A 23,378-nucleotide genomic window follows, 5' to 3' on the forward strand; every position below is an offset into this window, starting at 1 on the left:
TACCTGACACTCTGCAGGGTCTGTAGTCGCTTCCGATTTCTTTCCAGTTCTAATTTTCTCTTTTCAATTTTGGCTTCTAAGTTAGCTTCATCAGAGGCCACATTATTGAGCAGGTCTTTAGTCTTCTGAACCTGTGCCTACATTGAATAGGAAATAGTGAGATAAAGTGCTGGTAGGGGGTGGGGGGCTTTGTCACCTGACTTTGGGCACAGAGCTCCTTAATACTTTGGGCAAAGCAACATCACATAAACCATATACTAAAACATAACATACACCAAAATACTACCCCTCCCCTGCTGCAACTTATGTAACAAACTATTTCCAGAGACAGGAGTGAAAGAAGGATGACATATAGACAGAAAAAAAATTACCATTCTTTTTATGAAAGTGGATATTTCTGTCCATGGAAAAAAACAAAGGTGGAAAGAAGAATGTCCTAATAAAGACAGAGAAGTCTAGGATCTGTAGCTAGCTTTCTTGGTTAGGACTGGGCACTGACCAATTTGCACTGTCAGCCTGCCTTCACACACACACACACACACACACACACACACACACACACACGGTTGGCTGAGGAGGGGACAAGACTCCTTTTTTTCCTCTATAGTAAAGCAGCTCAACTAAAACCTAAAAGTAAGTGGAGAAACTGCTTTATTGGTAAAGTCAGTGCAGAAGTGGCCCCCATGGCAGCCACTAGCCCTTCTGGTGAGATGCAGCTTTGGAAGAGGGTTTAGGCATATAGGGACAGAAGCTCTGGGCTGCTGGCACTAAAAGGGTCAAAGCCCATTGGCTACATCCACAGACATTCCTAGCTTTCTAAGAGCAAGTTTGAGTGAAGTGCACATGGTGAAAATAAATGTGCTGGCTTCATATTTAAGCTATGAGAAGCTGGGTGTTGGGAGCCTCATGGTTCAGAGCACCGAGTGAACCACACAGGAATTGGAAGCACAGCCTGGGTATGTATGAACCTTCCCAGGTCTAACTGCCCAACTCTGCATGAAGTTCTTGACAGTAAGGTGGGATTCCACTCTGGTACTCTGCACATCAAGGTTTCCAAGCTGTTTACATGTAGGTGCAAACCATGGGATCCACAAAGAAACCAGAAGACTAGATACTCTCCAAGAACCTCAGAGATAGGGCATCTTTTGAAACTATAATTATTGTCAGTGAATCTATGGCTTCTTTTTTGGGAGTAAGTAAACTAATCATTTCTATGGAATGTTTTTGTGTGCCTAGGGCTCAGTCTCAAAACCCTGACACATGCTAGACAATCATGCTGTCACTGAGCCGCACCTCCAGCTCAGCTCACCTTTCTCAGATTCTTCCTTTAAAAGTCACGAAAGAGCCAGGCACAATGGTGCATGCATTTAATCTTACCCCTCAGAAGGCAAGGTCAGGCAGATCTCTGAGTCTGAGACTAGATTGGTCTACATAGTGAGTTCTAGGCCATCCAGAGCGACACAGTGAAACCCTATCTTAAAAAAAAAACAATGACAAAAACCAAACAAACAAAACCCAAGTGGCAGGAGCAAACACTCATACACATAAAACTTAAAAAGCAAAAAAATATTCATTTATTGTAAAAATTTCAATACAAATGTAAATGAATTCCAACAGTAATGTGGGTCCTTACTTAACAACTCTTTTTTTAAGATTAAAAGAAAAATTATGCACATTGTATATGTGCATGTCTATGAACATGAGTGTGGTGCCCACAGAAGCCAGAACGGAAAGCATCAGATTCCCTGGAGTTGGAGTTTCAGGTGGTTGTGAGCTGCCATGTGGGTGCTGAGAACTGAACCTGAGTCTCTGGGAGGGCGGTATGCGCTCTTAGCTGCGGGGCCATCTCTCCAGTATCCTCAATCAGCAACCTTGCTGATAATGACTATTCTCTGATTCAAAGCCATATTGCAGCTTAGGGAATTTATCTGAACTTAGTCTTTTATCTACCTATTCCTTAAGTAAGAAGGATCAATGTGCAAACAAATATTTGCCACTTTCTGAAATAACAGGCCTGTACTCCACAATCCTGTCTAAGTACTGTACTGTTGTTTTGCTTTTTAGAATTACCAAGCATTAGAGGTAAAGAGTTTCTGATAATTCAGAGCTCCCAAGAACTGCCCAGTAAGGAGCAGACAATGACCCTTCTAGAGGACCAGCTTTTAACATTCAGTGCTGATGGCATGTTTGGTCATATTCACTTGATTCAGTTAGGATGCTGGCATGCAAAAAATATGGCTATTTACAAATTTTTAAGTTTAGGCATAATCATACCTTTCAAGAAAAGATAGACTATAATACAAAGCATTTCCCCCTGACTTAGGTGAGAGGAAACTGCCAGTGACTGATGTCCACTCACCTTCAATCCCTTTGGATTTCCTATTAAGTACATAAAACCAGACATAAGCAAAGCACATAGCCATTGTACCATCTTAGGGTCATTCCTGTCTCCTTGCTGGTACTAGGGAAGTTATGCACAGCAGACAGGAACCAACATGGCAGTCTGCTGTCATGTTTCTGTGGTGTTTTGCAATCTTAAACGCTCTTCAGCTTTCCTTGGATTTCATGATCTTACTTTTTGGAAAGCATCAGCCAGCCAATTGATAGAATGCTTCCAGTCTGGCTTTGTCTGATAGATTCAGATTATGCATCTTTGGCAGGAGTAACACAGAAAAGACTTCACCCTATGAGGTGTCAGAATTTCAAATTATTTAATTATGACGCTTCACTTCCTCACTTGATTGAGGGGTGAAGCTAGGCTTCTACTTAAGAACTTACTCTTTTTCTCTTTGTAATAATAAGTATTGTAAAGCCGGGTGTGGTGGCAAATATCTTTAATCCCAGCACTCTGGAGGCAGAGGTCAACCTGGTCTACAGAGCAGGTTCCAGGACAGCCAGGGCTACACCGAGAAACCCTGTCTCAAAACAACAAAAGTATTGTATTGGTAGCTTCCTTGAAGCGCTTTTTAATTTGAGAACTGGTTGTCTCCTATTTCACTGATCTATACTATAAACTATTGTAATTCATTTATGTTGATGTGTAAACAGTCCCTGGTTTGGTCAGGGGGAAGTCCATTAAGTTATTATGTCACCATGTCTCTTCTATAGACTTTTGGTAACCTTTGAACACCTCTGTTCCTTCTGGCACAATAAGAGGTTGTATTTCTCCTAAACAGCTCTAGAATGAGCCACTTTTCCTGGGTTCTCTGGCTCCCATTAGTGGAGAATGGTATTTAAAGGCCAAGATCCAGGTGCTAGGCTTAGAAAAGTATGATGGTAGACACACACACCCACACCCACACCCACACCCACACCCACACCCACCCCCACACACACACACACACACACACACACACACACACACACGGTGCATCTCCAGGTGTATGCATCTCTAACAATACTTAACTGACAGTGAGTGAGTGAGTATAGGAAAAGATGGTGAGCGTTCTACTTGTTAGAGTGCAGCTTAGAATGAAGGACTGCACTTAGCTCAGTGATACAGCACTTGTCTAGTATATACAAGGCCCCCAGTTCTAAAACCTTCTCACAACAGAGGCAAAAAGAAAGCCTGGAAATTATTTAAATGCCTAGCAGTAAAGAGTTGGCTAAATAAAATAGGATAATATTCATCAAAATATTGAAATAAGAACTGTTTAATTACTTTAAAAGTGGTGAATTTTTTTCCTTTTTTCCCCCCCCCCAAAAGTGGTGAATTTTTAACAACTCAAGAAACTGCTTTTACTTCTGAAAGGAAAAGTAGTAGCTATAATATAGAAATTCTAAAATATCCTCTAACTATCCCCTAAAATATCTCTTGTTTCTAGGCTCCTCTTATTCTGTGTATCTCTTGATACACAGAGAAAATACTTTTTTGCGTCCCAGGTGTAAAAACAACAATTAATAGTAGTATATTCTTACCAAGATATCTTTTATTGCAATTCTCATCACTTTTTCAGTCTCGTTTATTTCTAGAGGTCTAGCAATGGCTTCTGTTCTCAGTTCCTAGGAAAGATAAAATAACTTACACAGTTTGAAATAAGGAGTTCAGTTTTTAATTTCTATTATCTGCCAATTTTTTTTCTTGAGAGCCTTGTTGTTTCCTAAGATATGTTTGAATGTGTATCTCCCCATCTTCAGACTCCAAACTGCTGGATTTCAGATGTTCACCTTCATGTCCATTTATGTCCCCCCCCAAAGTATGTGATATATATACTACACTAATTCTCCAGTGTTTAACACAGTGATAGAAACTATGGCTCACCATGTACAAGGCCTGGAATTCATAAGACATCATAAGAAAATAAAAAGTAAAATTTTATACTAGTGTATATCTCTGAACAAAACATCCCTTGTCATAACCTTCTATAAATGGTCTCCAATGCCTATGTGGGCTCTCCTCATATTTAAAGTCTTCATTTTCAGCTCAAAACTCTGTGTGCCCCTAACTCAAATGGCAAAATGAAATTAATATCCATTAGCTCATTAATATCTATTAGCTTTACTCCTAAATTTGCTTCTATTTAGATGACCCACCCCAAATACAGACAGCTCTGTATATCCATCAGCCCCTATAGCTAAGTTTCTACTTCTGCTTGTGCCTAAAGTAGAAATGGAAGTTAGGTATTATAATGAAATGACAAAACAGCAAGAGCAATGGTGGCTGACATACTCAATTGAAAGAGAGTAAGGAAATGAAATCTGTTTAAAGTAAAAAAAAAAGTTAGACTGAGAACAAATGTTTTAAACACCTTCAGTGTGTACAAATAAGGACTCAATAAATACTTTTCTTCTAAAACCAGTGGTTCCCAAACTGCTTTTTTGTCAAAACTTGATGCTGACTTGTAGTATTAAGAAAGCCTGGCGCACGCCTTTAATCCCAGCACTTGGGAGGCAGAGGCAGGCGGATCTCTTTGAGTTCGAGGCCATCCTGGTCTACAGAGTGAGTTCCAGGACAGCCTCCAAAACAATACAGAGAAACCCTGTCTCGAAAAAACAAAACAAACAAACAAACAAAAAAACCAAAACAAAACATAAAAAGAAAGCCTGGGCATGGGAGTTGTGTTCAATGTTCAGCCAAGCTTGGGAACCATGCTTAGACAACTGTTTTCAATTGAATAGATGGAGCACATTGTATGAATGGCACTGGACAGCAAGTTAAGTTTAACAGCAACATCTTCCTCCAACTACCTGGATGTGCTAAGATCACTGGCCACACACTTCTGTTATAATCACCGGGGGAACATTTGAAACTCTTGATGCCCAGGTCATAACCCATAACAGTGACAACAGCAGGAAAGCCAGCTTTATAAAGACCACTGGGTAAGTCTGGGGGGCAGTGAGTACTAGGAGCCAGGGAGTGAAGTACAGTTGAGTAAAGACTGGAAGAATTATAAGGCAAGAAGCAAGAGAAAACTCATTCCTTAGCTGAATACTACTTACCCTCAGCTCGACCTCTTTGCCCAGCAGGTCATACAGAGATGCTCCTTTGGCAGTAATTTCAGAAGCAAGTTGTCTGGCTGCTTTCAAGTCTGCAATCTGGAAGGAAAATTGCAAATACAGAACCTCATTTTTCAACAGGCATTCAGCTGCCACTCTGTCTTTCAGACAGGTCCATAACTAGAGAGCACATGTTTCTATAGCCCTATTTACTGCTGTATAACTTAGGGAACACTAAGTTCAAATGGGACCAATCTCAGGAAGCCAAATGTGAAGTTAAACTCAATTCATAACTAGGTGGTATAAGCAACAGAATGCTGACATGCCTCTAATCGGACTGGGTCTCTAATAGAATGGCCAAAGGGGCAACCTGAGAGACATTCTCCTGCAGCATCCAAGGCCAGAGCCTTAGCCTTTCCTCCAAAATGCTGCTATGATGCCAGGGGAGGTGACTTCTGCTAAGTACTCAGCATCTCCTGGAGCACCACAGGGGACTGACTATTGGCAGGAGATGATGACTCAGCATTCAGACATTCTTACCGTGTGTGTGTGTGTGTGTGTGTGTGTGTGTGTGTGTGTGTGTGTGTGTGTGTGTGTGTGTGTTACCTTCTTCCTTCAGAGTGTTAAATTCCCAAGGAGCCCAGACATCAACAGGAATCCTTGCTCTCTCCTTTTCATGAGCAGTAACCCTTACCATCTCTTTACTTTACAGCTCTCAGCAGATTACTTCCTTCCCTTTTTTTTTTCCCCCGAGACAGGGTTTCTCTGTGGCTTTGGAGGCTGTCCTGGAACTCACTCTGTAGACCAGGCAGGTCTTGAACTCACAGAGATCCGCCTGCCTCTGCCTCCTAGGCGTGTGCCACCACCACCTGGCTTCCTTCCCTCTTCTTTGGTCCCACCTTGCGCCCCCTCCACCTACTATTCTGGCTTCTCCTCTTAAGGCCCAGGGTACCACCCTCCACATTACCTGCTTTTCCGGCCTGACTGGCAGCAACTACCCATATTGCTTTCTACGATTTACCTCACTGTTTGCATCTCTCAGCAGTGGTATAGGTCAGTCTCTGGCATCTTCATCCTGACAGGTGCTTCTAACATCACAGTTTTAATTCCCTGTATGTTGATGCCTTCTAAGTTCCAGCTTTAACATCACATACAAACTCTTGTGAGGCATCTTCACTTGGACATCCAAAGGGACTGATAAGCTTAACACGTCCACAGCCAAACTCAGAACAAAAATTTCAGTAGCCATACTGGCTATTTTCATCTTGAAATTACTAAAAAAGTTAAATATTACTAGAGCTCATTTCCTTTATTATGCTAATTACTTTGGCCAATGGTTTCCAAAGAATATAGCCCAGATGCAGCCCTTAGCACATTAACACATCAAGTCTGGTAACATGGCTTGAGTACCATCTTCATGTTGTCTCATCTACCTCTATCTATACCCAAACCCATAAAAATCTACCAGACGGTGAGATGACTCAGATGGTAAAAGGTACTTGCCACCAAGCCTGATGACAAGGACCTACATTGTGGAAGGAGAAAGCCAAGTTCTAGGTGTAGTGACATTTTTGTTTGTGTTTTAACCAATAAAGCTTGCCTGAAGATCAGAGGGCAGAGCTAAGCCAGGAGAGGTCAGGAAGTGGTGGCAAATACCTTTAATCCCAGGACTTGGAAGACAGAGGCAGAGGGATTTCTGTTAGTTCAAGGCCATCCTGGGCTATATAAAAATGAATCTGCCTAAAAGAGAAGCAGTTCACACAAAGGTGATCTCAGCACTAAGGAAGTGGAAGACAGGAGTTAAGATATGGCTGGGTAAAGAGAGGAAGATAAGGCAGTTAAGTTCAAGGAGCATGCAGTCTGAGGAGCAGTGCAGTCTAAGCAGTCTGAGGACAGGATCACCCCTTTGGTCTGAGCATTGGTAGAGGTACAAACTCTCTAGTGGCTGGCCACTTTGCTTCTCTGATCTTCAGCGTTAACCCCAATATCTGACTCTGAGCTTTTATTATTAAGAACATTAGAATTCATGCTATACCCAGGTTAACCTCTGATTTTCTTGCCCACTATGACACTGTGTGCCTATGCATATAAATTAGCTTTTAACAATGTCTGAACCTCAATTGTGAGCTCTGGTTCCTGTTATGTGCCTGTGGGGTGCAAGCATAATAGTCAGAGCTTTCTCTGGTAGGCCTCAGAGAAAAGAACTGTCCTGGCATCAGATTAATGTGTGTTCTTAGCTGGGATTTTTTTTTCTCATTTTTCACTTTCTCATCTGCCATGAGCCATAGAATCATTCAGTAATTAGTCAGGCTCATTTCACAAGGTCAACCCATCCGAGTCAGGGACTCTGTTCGAAGGATTAGGCCAAGATACAAGGCATGTTGGAATTATTGCCTTGTGAATAAAGTGACCGTTTCTTATAAATTTCTCGCTGTAGCTCATCCCCTTCTGTTACAAACTTGGGATCTATTTCCCACAGTTCAGCACCATTTGGTAATTTATTGGGCACAATTTCTCCTATGCATTTTGGGGTATATTGATAACATCAAACTTACGATTTTAAGATAAACTATTACCAAAAGAATATAACGTTACTTACTAGGTCATGTGTAGCCAGCTGTATGACTTGTTGAGTCAAGGTAAATAGTGCAGAGTAACCTAATTGCAGTACCAGCAACAATAATTAACTATTTACACAGATTCCTAGCCTCAGTTTTATGGCCTTGTTCAGACACCATGGGGTAAGATTCCCTGACTCTCCAGGGCTAGCTACAAAATATAAACTAATTGCATAGCCCCAAAATAGAGTTACAAGCTTCTCTTTCTATGGTAGGGTTACATGCTGGACAGAAAAATATTTAAAATGCTTTTAGTGTCAATGTGCCTTGGCGAATGCTGTATGGGCTTCTCTGCCCGTGTCCCTACAGCTCACACAGCTGCACTCCCTCTGAGGACACTTCAGTAAAAAGTCTCCAGCCCGAGAAAGCCTGGTCTTTACGACCACTAATCACAAAATGTTTAAGATGTCTTATACACGCAAAAGTGTAGGATATCACACACAATTTCCTTATTTCTCTCACTAGTTTAGTCCTGTAAGTCCACCTCTATAGATAACAGAAGAGACTTCTCCCCTTACAGTTGCCGTTTGCAGTCTGCCAGTTAGGGAGTTAACGGAAAGAAAGCGCTCTTGTCTTCCATCTGGACTTACTGCACTGTGAGTTGCTGGAATGACTGTTTCTTACCATTTACTTAAGAAACTGTATGTGACCTTCAGATGAAGACCCGCAAGATGTCGTGGGTCTTTATAGGCTGGGGAGAGCAAAGAGAGCAAGGGAAGAAGCTGGCAGAAATCAGCAGGAATAGAAAAATGAAGAAGAAAAAGAATGTAGCAGAGAACTGAAATTGCAATTAGAATTGAGACAGAAATTATAGACAGGACAGACGAATTGGGAGAGAGGCAGAAGAAAAAAGGTAGAATAATAAAGAAACATGTTGAAGAGAAGTTTTGTGTGAGCTGATTTGTTTCTTTTACACTTAGACATTTCCCTCCCTGGCTGTAGAACCTTAGCTGGACCCTGAAGGGGTCTGAGGGGCTTGTGCCCTAAAAGACCCCATTTCCCATCTGAGCCTTGGACTGAGAACCTTTTTTCTGCTCCTGATGAGGCCTTTTAGTGGCAAAATGTGAGAAAGCCCTGAAGATATCATTCCCACCCTTATATGGTAACCTAGTAGCTTTACATTTTTGTTTTGCTTTTGGTTTTTCGAGACAGGATTTCTCTGTGTATCCCTGGCTGTCCTGGAATTAGCTCTGTAGGCCAGGCTGGACTCCTATTCAAAGATCCTCCTGCCTCTGCCTCAGAATTGAAGGCGTGCAACAACACCACCTGGCTTAGTTTTCCATTGCTGACCTTCTCCCCATCTCAGGTCTGTGGAATTTCCAGAGCCTTTTGTTGGGGACTCTGGTCCTAAATGGATGGGTGCCCATTCCATAGGCAGAGATGAAATGAGCACCTGCTACACCCTCTAGTCTGAAATCTTGATATATCACCATGGTGGGTGAACGACAACTTAGCTTTCTTTGGCTTGTTGCTTCTATGGCAACTCAGCACTAAGTGAGTCCCACCACCTACATCTCCAGCCCTTACCTTTTCTGAGATGGGGACTTTCTAATTCCCAAGACTGGCTTAAAACTCTTGGGCTCAAGGGGCCTTCCAGCCTCAGCCTCCCAAGCAGCTGAGAATGCAGGTGCATGCCACCTTGTTTGACTGAATACATCTCTGCTGAAAACCCCATTGTCTACCTCAGAGTAAAAGTCAAGGGCTTTTGTGAGATCAGAGGATTTGCTGTATTTCCCTCTTAGCTTCCACCAGAGGGCTTCTGCTCTTTTTCTTAAATATTCAAAGTACATTTTCATCTTGGGACACTAGTCCCCACTCCCACGTTCATGGCCCATCCCTTCTGGCAGAAGTGAGAGGGAAGGGATCATTGTCTACCCCTGGAGGCCCCACTGCATGCCCCATGTACGACAGCCCTGCACCTCACACACTCCATTCCCACACTGCTCTGCTTTCCCCAGGGCACTGCATCAGACTGCATCACTGTTGCTCACTCTGATTCCTCCACGGAACAACAGGAACCGGCACTTCTGTCCTCTATTTACACCTGTATCCCCAGTGCTTCAACACAGTCTGGTAAAATTAGGCTTTAAAACAATCGGATTTATTGTGACTTTGCTTTCATCCCCACACTAATGAGAACCAACTGTTACCACAGATTGGACAAATGCCCTAAGTCCCCCCGCAAGGAAAGGGGTCCTGCAAGTCAGACATACTCCGTGCCAAGTAGAGAAACAAACACTCCCTAGACACAGACTTCACCATCCTTACCTTAGAGCCAAGATCAAACTTGAATTTGCTGATATCTTCCTCTCCTACTTTGGAGCCCTCCATCCCTTTGGTCTTCATAGCATTATAAAGAACAGATGTGACCTTCAGCAGCTCTTTCACGGCATACCCATCTGCTTGGTAAAGCTTCTTAGTATTGAGCTTTATATGTGCTTTTGTGGCCTGTTTTGAGACAGACAAAGTTCTGGTGTTTTGTTTTGTTTTCTTAAGGCAGGGTCTTACTATGTAACCCAGGCTGGCCTGAAACTCACTATGCAGCTGTTTAGGCTACATTCAAACTTTCAATTCTCCTGTCTTAGACTTCTAAGCAATGGAATTACAATGTGCTCTACCATACCCTGCTTCAAAGTTTAAGGCCCTTTTCAGGTTGTATCCAGACCCCATGTAGGTACTTTGAAATGTCTTTGCCAGCAACTGATGCAACTCAGTGATTAACTCTTATATTGTGATAAAGAACAACATGGGAAAAAGACTACAGATGCATGTATCTTTAACCCAGTAATTCCAATTCTAAGAACTAACTCTAAGCATAAACTCACAGACAAAATGAAATGCACATTACGGAATTGTTTCAAATAGCAAAGGTTATAAACTACCTAAATACCTATATATAATTGTATGATATTTATGTAAGTAATATTAACTCAAGTGAAAGAAAGAGAAGTCTACATGCATTTGAAAAGTCCTTCAAAATATACTACTAAGTGAAGAAAGCGTGTGTAACAGGGAACATATATGTATATCATTTACATTAATTAACATATAATTAATATCAATATATTTATATTATGATTTGTTTAAATATGTGTAAAAATCTGGGCTCAGTTTTTTTAAAAGATTTATTTATTTATTACATATACATGTGTTCTGCCTACATTCCAGAAGAGGACACCAGATTGAATTGTAGATGGTTGTGAGCCACCATGTGGTTGCTGGGAATTGAACTCAGGACCTCCGGAAGAACAGTCAGTGCTCTTAACCTCTGAGCCATCTCTCCAGCCCTGGGCTCAGTTTTAAATAGTGGTTATTATGATTGGAACTCAGTCCAGAGCAGACATGGCAGAAAGTCATTTTACTCTGTATCTGTTCATGATCTAAAAATTTTTAAACCATAAAACATATTACTTATCCCAAAATAAACAAATAAAACTATACAAGCAATGAGTCAACAAACAAACAAACATTGGTGAAATGGTTCCACAGAAATCTGGCAGTGGGATGGTTTTAGAAAGTACACACAATACTAAATTTAAAAAGTCCCAAATAGGATTTATCTTTTTCTATTTTATTTGACAATTCTATAAAATGACTGAACTAACCATGAACTGGGCAATTGCCTTAATGAAGAAAACTCGGTCTTGTTCCGTCTCAATGTCAGAAGGGATGTCAGTCTGTGGCTCATATCTGTCAGAAAGAACAAGCATGAGCCAATCCAATAGAAAGTTCCTTAAAGTCAGGTGTGGAGGTGCATGCCTATAATCTCAGAGTCAGGTGTGGGGTTGCCAGGCTAGTCTACATAGTGAAACCCTGACTACAATATAACAAAGCAAACAAACAAAACCAAAAAGATCCATTAAAGGGAAACTACGTGATTTAATATTGCTAACACGAGGTTTTCCAGGCCCCATTAAGGCAATACGATTAAGCAAAATCTTCAAGAATAAGACTAAGTGACACTCCATAAGATGGCTCAGTGGGTAAACAGGTTTCCCACAAGCTAGCAATCAGAGTTCAATATCCAGGACTTAGTGCAAGGGGGAACCAACCAGTTCTCTAACCTCCAGTTGCATGCTGTGGCTAACATGAACCCATGCACATATATGTATTTGCACATGCTTAGCAGGTAAGGGGGGGTTGCTGTATAAGCCCAGGAACCCAAGTTCAAACCCCAGAACCTGTATAAAGATGGAAGGAGAGAACCAACTCAACAACCTCGTCCTCTGACTTTCACAATCGAACATGTGTGCCAGGATCCCAGTGTGGAGACAAAGTGTAAACAAACCAAATATGGGACTCAGATTACAAACTAAATCCATCTCAAATGTCTAACTTTTATGAAAATAACCAAGAGTTTGACTCAGGCTGATAGCCCTTGGCTCAAGATAGACATGAGGGCTAAATAATTCATCTAACAAGTACCAAAGTTGTTGAAATTACTCTTTACTGAGAATTCATCAAAGCTCCTAAGACTGTGACTCTCAGCCTGTATTTGCATAGTTTGAAAGATAAAAATAGTTTTTACATTTAAAAGCAAACAAAAGGGGCTGGAGAGGTGGCGTAGAGGTTTAAGAGTATATACTGTTCTAGAGGGCCTGCGTTCAGTTCCTAGCACCAATGTCAGAGGGCTCACAACTGCTCCAGAGTAGCTCCAGAGTATTCAACAGACATCTCATGTAGACTTAATTTTATGTGTAACAAAACACAATATTTACTTTCTGATTCTTAACACAAAAGGGTACCAATCCTAATCATAAGACTTCTAGCACAATGAAAACTCTGCATTACTTCCTGTTTTAGTTTTTTAATCTTTAATTATGTGTGTAAGCATGTGCACATCAGTCCCTGACATCAGAGGAGTGAGGTCCTCCCAGAGGTGGAGTTATACACAGTTGTGAGCCAGCCACCATGAATCAAACTCAGGTCCTCTGCAAGAGCAGTCTATGCTCTGAACCGCAGCCATCTCTCCAGCCACATCTGTAACATCTGAGTGTGCAAGAGAGGGCTGAAGAGGAGCCTGTGCCAGCACCTTAATCAGCATAGTCACTTCCTGCCATGTTCTGTCAACTCTTACTTGTACCATCATATCTGGCAACTTTGGTGAATTTTTAAAATGATTTATTTATTTTTATGTACATTGGTGTTTTCACCTGCATGTATGTCTTTGTGAGTGGTCAAATCACTTGGAACTGTAGTTATAGACAGCTGTGAGCTGCCACGTGGCTGCTGGGAATTGAACCCGGGTCCTCTGGAAGAGCAGTCAGTGCCCTTAACCGCTGAGCCATCTCTCCAGCCCTCTGGTGAATTTTTACAAGTTACAACTAAGTCCGTCCTATGTAGACTGCACTACATTCTTCATTATGCATCACACAAGTTTCCAGTTCCTCGTTAGCTAATGAATGAAACTAACTATTCATGCTGAGATATGAATAAAGTGCATTCTAACCTTTTCACAAGCCACAGAAGCACTTCAGAGACAAGCCCAAAGTTGGGTGAGCGGAAATTCTCCATAGAAATATGTCGTGGGTATCCCAAGGCTCTCATCATCTCTGTGAAATCTGTCCAACGTAAAACACAATTCTGTCAGTCCTTGTCAAACGGCAACTCTTTGGAGAGTAGTTAATCTTATTGTCTCTGCTTTCCCTTCTTATTGGTTCTTCCCAACTTAGTGACAGCTCGAGGTACTGAATCCATCAAAAGTTAAAGTATCTAATCCATCACATGAAAAACACCTAAGTTCAATAGAGTAGATTTTTCTTCAGGGATATAGGGCTTAGAGGGATATCTGAGACTTTAATTTCTTTCTGATATCTTTATTATCCCAAATAAAAACTACTTAGCTTCATAAAACATCATGAGAAAAAAATTAATAATTATTTATGGGAGGGCCCAGGGTAAGGTGAAATTCAATATGCTGTTGCTGTTTTGTTTTTTCTTCAGTGAGCACATACGATTTTCATGACATAAATTCAAAGATCAGTTACCTCATATTCAAAGAAATTTTAAGAAAATGGTTGAACTATAAAGCAGTATTTAGATTTAATGTAAAAACAGACAAGTAAACAGTAATATTTTTTGATTTTCAATATTACTTGAAAGAAAGCAGAGGAAAACAAAAATGAAGAAAGTGGGACCTAGAAATGAACACACTGCTGGGTGGTGGTGGTGCACACTTGTAATCTCAGCACTCAGCAGGCAGAGGCAGGTGGATCTTTGTGAGTTCAAAGTCAGCCTGGTTTACAGAGGGAATTCCGGGATAGCCAGGGCTACACAGAGAAACCTTGTCTGGGAAGAAGAAAAGAGCACAACCAAGCAGAGGCAGGTGGATCTCTGTGGGTTCACGGTTAATCTGGTTTGCAAAGCAAGTTCCAGGACAGCTAAGGCTGTTGTTACACAGAAACGCTGTCTCAAAAAATCAAAATGAACACAGTCAACGTTTCTGAGTCCCCACAATATGCTGTGCTCTTGAACGTGTTTCCTGGCTGTGCAATGTCTACTCATGTTTCTTGAAGACAGCTAATCAAAACATCCTGTTGACATTTCCAAATAATCTACTTGGACGATAAAACGGGGTGGACCGCACCAGATCGTGGAAGAAAAAGATAGTAAAAACAAGTAGCAGTCTCCCACTCCAGGCAGGCTTTGCCCAAACCTTTCCTTCCATTAAGTAGAAGCTATCACGTTCTCTGCTGTTAGATGGGGACAGAGTCTCATACATTACACAGCTATGCAGTATTTATTTAAGGTAAACATTCTTAAATACTTACCTTGAATACTCTTTTGAGTACATCGCTATTCAACGACCCTACGAAAGTGCTGGCTTCATCAAAAACTATGTGGGAAGCCATCATTACACTGTTTCAAATGCCCTCAAACCTCAGAAGACATGACTCACTCAGAGGTTGATCCTAGTAGCTGCTACTTTTCTGCAAGTGAGGCAAGAGTTTGGGTCACACAGTCCTTCCTGTCACTCTTCCTAGCTGTTTGAACCATGAGAAGCTACACTACTTGCAATTATAACCAGAAACAAAAAGCGAAGTATGACAGCCTGGTACACAGCAGATGTTCTCCAAAGAGTAGTGACTAATACAGATATTCCACGTTCCCACTTTCTGGCGAAGTTCTCGTCTCCGGCGTTCAGCCTCCAAAGCCACTTGTTCTAGCTATTACCTGCTCCAATTACTTTGACCTCTTGTTGCCTGTTTCCTCGTCTCTGGACACAGGGCACAAGAATTGCCTAGGAGAAAACGAGGCAATGCCCACAACGAGAACAGTATGTGACAGATTGTAAACAACAACAACAACAAACAACAAAATCCTCAAAAATGAACAACCAACAACAAAAAACTAGTAGCAACAGCATTCATTTAGTCACCTCCTTGGTTTTATTGTTTCTTTCTACAAACTCCAACATAGAAAAAGTCTGCCATTGCCTATGACCTTTCTAATGAGGCTGCGAATGTGGCTGTGACAAATTGAGATAAAAATGAAGTAAAATTAAATACATTCTGTTCCTCACCCGCGAGACACAGATACTAAGTGTTCTAGCCACACGCGGCCAGTGACTGAGAGAACTTTCCAAAGGTGCTGTAAAGTTCTGTCAGCCCCTGGCTAGCCTAGAGCTGGGGACCACCGGCCTGGCTGGGCCAATGGCTCGGACAGGAGTCTGGCAGGGGAGCTCCGAGTTTCTGGGAAGCCCACGGGAAAGCAGGGTGCAGCCTTACTGCGTAGGTCGCGGAAAGACATGGCGTTTGGGCCCCAAGAGTCCACTGGGGCGCGGCGGCTCGCCTCTTTGCAGTTCGCAGGCCCAGCGCTCGCCGGTCTCTATAGTAACCTGCAGAGCGCTTGGAGAGCGTGCGGTCAGGGACAAACAAGACCGGAAGCTATGAGGCGCAGTGTGCGCACGCGCATGGCACTGACCAGAGGTGGCGCCTCGCACCGTTCATTGAGCGCTTTTGGCTCCGGTCATGCTGCGGCTTTCAATGCCTCATTTCTTTAGAGAGCACTATCACCTTATGTGACCGATTCTCCTTCGTACTTGTAAAAACGTAGCTAGACCCCACAGTCGAAGTCGCATAAAGTAGCCATAAAATGATGGGAACGAAGATATGCTACCCTCGTTAGAATAGGAGAGCTGCACCCGGAGGGATTTCGTGTACGTACAGCTTGTCAGTCTTCACGACAGGCCGGTTTCCATACCCTCGCGCCAGCGGTTGTCCTGGAAACCGTGGTTAAGTCTGAGACTGGAGCGGTAGCGCGGGTGTTAGCCCACCCGCGCGCGCGCATGTGTGGTAATGGTGTGTGTGCGTGTGCGTGTGCGTGTGAGTCAGTCCAGGCTCAGCAGGGAATCCTCCCTAGTGGCTGCTACGACAACCACGATAAAGAAGGGCTGGAGAGAGAAGAGACAAGCTAAGCCAAGAAGGGTGGGCGAAGAGAAAGGCAAAGCCCTAAGATGAGCAGGCACAGGATGGAAAGGAGTCTGTGACCTGGACATTGTGGTACAGACCAGGAGTAAGATCTTAAAAGTACTTAATGTGTGGAATAGGGCCACACATTTGTGGCTAGGTGACAGTGCATTTGGACAAAGAATCGTCTTCACAACGAATTGTTTTGGAACAATAAGAAATCTATAGCAAATAAATGAAACTCTGTTATCTATATTCAAAAACAATGGTTCATAAGCCTAAATGTAAAACATAGAACTGAATATTTTATAATGAAACGTGAAGGTTTTTTGACTGAGTTGATTCCAAATAGTTGTAGTTTTTATATTTCCACCATCAAGGCAAGAGTTCCAGTTTGTCCATATGCTTGGGGGGAAAAGGGATCATCTACACACTACCTGACAACTTGTGAGAAAATGGACAATTAGAAAAGTGTCACCCAGAACCACCTTCTCACCATGATTCCAATCTCCCCAGGTTTGTACCCCAAATCCTTTCTCCCAAACACAGATGAGGAAGTGAGGGCTCCTAAAGGTCACCCCATAGAATGACTTTCCATCATGCTAGAGCTAAATTTTTGTATGTGTCTTGGCCTGAATCTGAGGACCAGTGAATTTACTCTAGGTTTCTAGCCCCTCCCTCTGCCCTTCTCTCCCCCCCACCCCGCCCCTGACCTGATACCATCCTCTCCCAAACCAAGGGGTCTAAGATTAGAGTCTTACTGTGACATCATAAGAACAGTTGCCATGGGAGACCTGCAGACCCACCTCCTAGGCAGGGAAGAGCAGGCCCTGCTGCACACAAGGCCTGGCCACTCCTCCCGCACCATACTGGCCCTCCATGGAAGCCTTGGTCTGTGCATTCTCTGAGCTTCGAATAAGAGAAGGTGCCTGGCTGCAGGGAGGAGCGATAGCCCAAAGCTGCTGGGGAGACCCCAGGGACACGCATGCTTGGGGAGGGGAGCAACCCCCGATCTAGGCTGTATGACTCTTGCCCACTTTGCTTATACTGGTGCCAGCATACTCTTTCTAGGATAGGGAGGCACAAAAAAAGGCTCGAAGTGCCAAAAGAGAGTTCAGTGCCAAAGTCCTGGGCTGATTAGGCCCCTCTGTTAGGGAAGCAGAGAGGAGAAATGGGAATAGACAAGAATTGAGGCTGGATAGCCTGGGGGTGGAACCAATCATATAAGCTGGTACCTGCATTTGTTACCCAGATGCTGCGTCCACTGGCCACCACCCTCCTGCTCTCTCTCCTGCAGATGCAGTGAGCTGGGCCCCAGGACGCCCCAGCCACCCTGACACACCACCCAACATCTATGAGGGAGGGCTGGGGGCCCAGCAGCAGCAGGGCCCCGGTGCCCAGGGAAGCAAGCCCAAGAACTTCCGACTGCGTCACCTCCGGAGCCTTGCTCTCTACCTGCCAGGCCACATGCAGCCTGCTGGTCAATGTGGAAGCCACTGGTTAGGCCGGCTCATGGCTGGAGGCAGCCTGCCACGGCCTGAAAGCTCGGCCTGGTCCCTGGACCTGCCACAGGGGACCCTGGGTCCAGGTAACAGCCATTGCTCAACCCTTCTGGAAGCCCAACTGCCCAGGGACAACCTGGGAAATACAGGTGAGCTCTGTTAAGGAAAGATTGCAGACATGAGGGAAAGACCCACGGGAACTCAGACGGGCCTCTTCCAATCCCCAAACCTCTGCCAAGAACTAGGAAAGGACACAGTGGCCAGGACACACTAAAGTAATGTCATGCTCCAGGGGCCATATCTTGTTGAATTTCTCAATCTGTGTGCCCCACTATTGATTTCACACCGTGGATATACAGTCTAAGCCCTATGAAATATCAGGGTGGTAGTATGCAACTGGACCATGGCTGGAGCCTGTTGGGATGAGGGGTGTAAGACAGAGAAAAATCTGGGACTAAGAGTTCTGGGTTCCAATGCTCATTCTGTATTTTGATGGACCTTGGGCAACTCTCAGTTCGTTTTACAAATGAAGGGTTCATGACATTTTTAGCTTAACCCATGATGTCAATTTTTCCCTCCACCCCAATAGTTCTATCAAGGATGTAACACCAAACCCTTCAATTGTCTTGAAGGTTATAAGGTCTGAGGACACCAAGGTAGGGTTTCAGACTGGGTTCCTGAGTGACTTCTCTTTCCTTTTTCCTCAGCTTCCAGTTCCAGCATGGACCCAGCCAAGGGTGTCCCCTCCCAGTCTGGTCCCCCTGAGGGCTTGGGACTCAGGCCCAAGAGGTCCTGGAGAGCCTTGGAGGAGACCATGTGTCCCTTGTGCAAGAGAACCCGCTCTGGGGCCTTGGAGAGGTCATAAGGATCCAAAGTGCCAGGGCTGGGGACAGTAGGGGAAGGATGGCCGAGTAGGAGGCCAGGTTTACTGAGGAAGGGTTCAGTCCCAGCAGCAGCCCTCCCACTGAGATGGCCCCCATAGTTGCCCAGCTCCAGACCTGGGCAGTCTGGGGAAAGTACGAGGGAGGGAGGAAGTCCCATGGGAGGGACAGAAGAAATGGAAGCCTGCCTATGCCCTTGCAGCCTGCCCAAACTCCGGTCAGCCACTTGTACCTGGGAGGCCAGGCCGAGCAGAGAATCTGGTTCCTGAGAGACCAGGTAGTCCTCAGGTCTAATCTCAGTAAAAGCCAAGGCCTGCACCTTCTTGTCTGTTTGTTGTCAAGTCAATCCAGTCAAAACCGCCCTGCATCTATTCAGTCTTCCCTGGGGTACATGTAGAGTCATGAGCCAGGTCCAGGGCGGCTCTGTGGGTGAGGAGGTACTGAACATGGTAGCTCTAGAAGGCAGACGGGGTCTCCTTAGGCCTGAACACAGGGCATGGCATTCCAGGGACAAAGGGCTGAAATGTGGGTTTTGTTTAAGCAGAGAACCAGGAGGGGACCAGCCCAAGGCAGGCATGTTGGCCTGGACCTCACACTGCCCCACCGAGCTCATCAGCATTGGCCACTGGCCTTCTTCCAACTGGTCTAGACGTCCTGGAACCTGGGTGTTGACGACCTTGGGTGTTAATGTTTGGGGCTGGATCAAGACTTTGTTTTGGCCCATTCTGTGCCCTGGAGGATGTTTTGAAGGCTCCCAACAGTGTCAGCAGTACCCTCCTCCAGGCTGGAACCACATAAATTGTCTCCAAACATACCTACTTTGGTTGGGAGCAGAGCCAATTCCTCTGCTGACGATGTGCCTGCATTACCCTTGGAGATGGAGGACAGAAGGGTGGGGAATTATAGTTTCCTACTTGGACCAAGTCCTAGCTCAAAGCTGAGAGCCAGGGTGCAAGTAGGAATCTTTGAGATACAGCCCAGCTGCTGCTTTCACCAGGTTCACACGCCTCTGCAGGACAGCTGCCTGCATGGCTGAGCCACCAGGAAGACAGCAGCATGCAAGATCCAAGTCCTCAGCCCTCGCCCTCAAGGGCAAAGCACAAAGTGTTGAAAGCCAGCTACTAGACACAGGATGAGACTAGTGAAATTATTTATTTGTTTGTAACGAGACTACACACTACAATTTGTTCAACACTGGGCTGGACACTGCAGTAATTAGGGGACAGGAGGGAGGGATAGACAGGTCAAGGCTTTTGAGTTGGATTTAAGTATGTCCAAGTCAGAACTTCCTAGAAGGCCCCCTTGACCACACAGGGCAGAAATGAAAATCACATGATCACCGTTGACTGAAAAGGAAAGGGACACAGGGCGGGGCCTCAGCACACAACTGAAACCAGTCAGGACTGGCCACCTGCTGGCCAGTTCTGTCGAGGAAGGGGAATGCTTTTCCTGCCTTGTGAGTATCCCTCTCTGAGGCCAAGCAGCCTTGGGCTGGCTCTGGGGCCTGAGGGTTCCGAGCCAGGAGATGCTGCGGGAGGGAAGCAGTCAGTAATGCGACCTGTCAATAGAGCTGGTCCTAATCAGTCTGGCACAGTGAGGGAGCCCTGCTAAGGCTCCTGTGACACTGCAGCAATGCGGGGCAGCAAACATTTGGGGGCAGAAGGGAAGGGATGCTGAAGGTCCACAGGCACCAAGTGCCTTCTGCCCCAAGTCCCATGGGTCCACAGTAGCAGAGACACCCAATGAAGCTCAGCCTCCTCCTGTCTGCATGTGGCCAGGCCTTGAAGCTTTCAGCTTCTATAAGGTTGAGCAAGGAAGGAACCCAGAAGCCAAAAGCTACCTGTACTTGGCCCAGCTCCCAGTGTAGGTCGGCTATATGGAGCATGCCAGGATTCAACAGACAGGATGCTCCTTCTGGACATTACGAAGTGGGCAGCAGGAGACCTGAGGAACAGTTAACTGCCCATCTAACTGTTTATGGTGAGGACTGATTCCTGAAGCTTTAAGTTCTTGTGAAGGGCCAGTCCCAGCCTCCAGCCTTTCATGGAGGAGAACTGCTTCCATCGTCTAAGTGTCTTTATGACATTCCTATACAAAAACCTCGCATTCGCTTTGATGTGCCTCTTTATTCTAACGTTCCTGTGTCTTCAGGGTCAAAGGCATCCACATTCTTTTCACAGCAAAGTTCAGTCCATTTTGTAGGAAGATGAAGGAGCAGGAGGCAGAGAAGAGGCCCGGCAAGCCCTTTTCCAGTGAATATAGCCAATACCTGCCAGGCCATTGGATGGTGCCAGTGCATGGAGGCAGGACAAAGGCTCCAGGTGGAAGAAGTTTCCAGAAGCAGGAAGGAGGGCCTGCAGGGAAGAGAGCAGGGCACATGAAGGTACTGCAGGATGCTCACCTACTTCACACTCTGGCCTATTGGCTTTAGCTGAGTCAGGGTATACCAAAGCAGAAGACCCTAACCAGCCCACAGTCTATGAGTGGCCAGCAGGCTCCCTGGAACTTTACAGATGCAAGCACTGCCAGGTTCACACCTGGATGAGTATCAAACTCAGTGTGCATGGTCAATGGAATGGGCTCTGCAGTACCCACACCTCTTCCAGGTGTGCAATTCTTTGTTCCCTTGGATTGGGAGACCAGCTACCACCCTGGAGCATGATTAATATACACAGTGTCACTCCATTGAAGAAAACTGATTTTCCTTCTCCTAGTAGCTATCAATTGCAAATAGCTCCTTGCTTAACAGTGAGACTTTGTGTCTACTTCCTCTTTCCTATGCTGTGGTTGTTAATATCTTTAGCTTCTAGTTCAGGATTGGCAAATGTACGGCGTGAGGCTGTGACTTTCTTCCTTGTGCCTTCTCTCCACGTTGTTCTCAAAAGTGTACCTCTCACTCCCTGGCTCCTAGTACTCACTGCCCCCCATACTTACCCAGTGGTCTTTACTCCCCAGGCCCTACCAGCTGTTCCTACCTGTTGAAGACCAGGCATACACTCTGCTCCTGAGCCAGCATAGCACCGGGCCTACAGTGGGGGCAGGCCGATGGGCTGGCAGGTGGCCACCAGCTCCTTGCAAAGGACAGGAGAAGTCAGACAGACAGGAAAACAGGCTCCACAGAGTGCTAAGTGCAGAGGCCTGGGGGCGGCTGCCCCAGTGGTATCACATGGTACGGCTGTATTCGATGCCACCTTTGGTGGAGATACTGGACCATGGCAGAAAGCTGCAGAGCAGATTGTGGGCCTGGCGGTAGATCCTGTGTGGGATGGAGCAGGGACTCAGGTTGGCTAGTGCTGAGCCCAGGTGCTGGATATAGTCTGTGGGTTCTGTCAAGGAAGATACCGACATGCCACCATCTGCCCGCATGCAGCATCCTTGGAGTCTGACCAATGACCCACAGCATTGTTCCCACATGGCTCAATGCTTCAACTAGAGGCCAGGGGCCTATTAGACTTTAGAAAATACTAGAAAGGCTCATGAAGCAGATCATCAATTTGGGAAATAATATAGAGTTGAACCATTTGGGACAATCACCATAAAAAGATAATCACCATAAGGTAATTAACAAAGATCAGGGATGATCTGCAAGACAAGGGTTCCTAGTTCTCCAGAGGGGCAGAGACCACCCCAACAAAGAGATGTTTCAACAGTGCTAACCCCTAGATGCCCATACATGCCTGACTTCATGTGAGCTAGGTCTATGGAGCTTGGGGTCACCTCTTTTACTTCCCTCTAAAATGAATCATTTCTTCAAAACACCCACAGGTACATGTGGTCTATTCTGGTCTTTACCTCATGGCTGCTGGAACATCTGGCTTCCTTTCCACCCAACAAGGACACAATTAGGAGAGAACTGGGGTGGATGCAACTCCATGAGGAAGTCTTAACCCAAGTGTATTCTGCGTTGTTTACTCTCTGCTCTGCATCACAGGCTTAGGTGGGACTTGTATCTACTACATTTACTGCTGATGCCTTGACCAGGAGACCTTCCATATTTCTTGAGTGGGTGGATCAACCCTGGGCCCAGAGAGTTAAAACCCAACCTTTCTGCTGGGCTAAAGCTGCCAGGGAGTACCAGTTTTCCTAATATATGTAACCAATCAGGTGCATTAGACTATTAGACCCGCACATACCCTGAGCTATTCAGGGAACAACACTGCAAAACTAAGCCAGTGACTGTCACCTGAAGGTGGCCACAGTCCCAGCTGACCCTCTGGTTCTTCTAACCCTCTGGCCAGGAAACCATAAAGCCTTCTCCTGTTCCCTTCCAGCAGTAAAGGATATAAGATGGTCCAGGGAGGGTGGCCGCCATTGATGTAGAGAACATAGGTGAAGCCATCCTTGAGGACACCTCGGATGGAGTAGTAATAGGGCAGATAGTGATGCTGCTTAAAGTCTCTGTTTTCGTAGAAGTTTATTGCTGTATTATTGGTGGTGAGGACATGTAGGTAGATGGCTTTGCAGTGGTCCTGGGCAGTGGTTGAAATATGGTCCTTTAAACTTTCTAATAAAAGGGAACCTAGGGAAAGGAGA

General features: G+C 44.9%; 3 protein-coding genes across 19 annotated transcripts in view; 1 reads left to right on the forward strand and 2 right to left on the reverse strand.

Moving 5' to 3' along the window:
• Positions 1-15,935, reverse strand: part of Cluap1 (clusterin associated protein 1) — a 32,531-nt gene extending 16,596 nt beyond the window's left edge. For 4 of the 5 annotated variants that reach the window (XM_040748171.1, XM_040748170.1, XM_040748168.1 and 1 more), the window contains exons 1-7: positions 15,782-15,935; positions 13,504-13,615; positions 11,660-11,744; positions 10,323-10,502; positions 5,440-5,535; positions 3,919-4,002; positions 4-137 (exon numbers count right to left, since the gene is read on the reverse strand). In XM_040748171.1, coding sequence (XP_040604105.1) covers positions 4-137; positions 3,919-4,002; positions 5,440-5,535; positions 10,323-10,502; positions 11,660-11,744; positions 13,504-13,615; positions 15,782-15,803 — 713 coding nt within the window. In that variant the 5' untranslated portion in view covers positions 15,804-15,935. Of the gene's footprint in view, positions 1-3; positions 138-3,918; positions 4,003-5,439; positions 5,536-10,322; positions 10,503-11,659; positions 11,745-13,503; positions 13,616-14,824; positions 15,292-15,781 lie in introns of those variants that run through there. The other variant, XM_040748169.1, reaches the window with a different exon arrangement.
• Positions 15,936-16,736: 801 nt separating this feature from the next.
• CUNH16orf90 (chromosome unknown C16orf90 homolog) lies at positions 16,737-19,163 on the forward strand. 5 transcript variants are annotated; one of them, XM_040748186.1, is made up of 3 exons: positions 16,737-16,978; positions 17,760-18,113; positions 18,672-19,163. In XM_040748186.1, exons 1-3 carry the CDS (start codon positions 16,960-16,962, stop codon positions 18,827-18,829), a joined length of 531 nt encoding a protein of 176 aa, XP_040604120.1. In that variant the 5' UTR covers positions 16,737-16,959; the 3' UTR covers positions 18,830-19,163. The 5 variants fall into 5 exon arrangements, with proteins under 5 accessions (XP_040604120.1, XP_005088255.1, XP_040604117.1 ...); XM_005088198.4 differs by lacking the exon at positions 16,737-16,978 and adding an exon at positions 17,248-17,387; XM_040748183.1 differs by lacking the exon at positions 16,737-16,978 and adding an exon at positions 17,248-17,353 and having other exon boundaries at positions 17,715-18,113.
• Positions 19,164-19,978: 815 nt separating this feature from the next.
• Naa60 (N-alpha-acetyltransferase 60, NatF catalytic subunit) overlaps positions 19,979-23,378 on the reverse strand; it is a 30,532-nt gene continuing 27,132 nt past the window's right edge. For all 9 annotated transcript variants that reach the window (XM_040748179.1, XM_040748180.1, XM_040748182.1 and 6 more), the window contains 3 exons: positions 23,130-23,364; positions 21,821-22,164; positions 19,979-21,199 (listed from right to left, as the gene is read on the reverse strand). In XM_040748179.1, coding sequence (XP_040604113.1) covers positions 22,008-22,164; positions 23,130-23,364 — 392 coding nt within the window. In that variant the 3' untranslated portion in view covers positions 19,979-21,199; positions 21,821-22,007. The remainder of the gene's footprint in view (positions 21,200-21,820; positions 22,165-23,129; positions 23,365-23,378) is intronic.

The sequence above is a fragment of the Mesocricetus auratus genome, unplaced genomic scaffold (genome assembly GCF_017639785.1).
Source record: "Mesocricetus auratus isolate SY011 unplaced genomic scaffold, BCM_Maur_2.0 Super-Scaffold_100007, whole genome shotgun sequence".
Classification (NCBI taxonomy): Eukaryota; Metazoa; Chordata; class Mammalia; order Rodentia; family Cricetidae; genus Mesocricetus; species Mesocricetus auratus.

Excerpts from the sequence above, each read along its gene's own strand:
- CUNH16orf90 (XM_040748183.1), top strand. The coding sequence starts at position 17,248 with ATGGGAGACCTGCAGACCCACCTCCTAGGCAGGGAAGAGCAGGCCCTG. Across the intron at positions 17,354-17,714 it reads GGCCCTCCATGGAAGCCTTG|ATGCTGCGTCCACTGGCCAC; the intron begins GTCTGTGCATTC and ends TTTGTTACCCAG. Across the intron at positions 18,114-18,671 it reads GGACAACCTGGGAAATACAG|CTTCCAGTTCCAGCATGGAC; the intron begins GTGAGCTCTGTT and ends CTTTTTCCTCAG.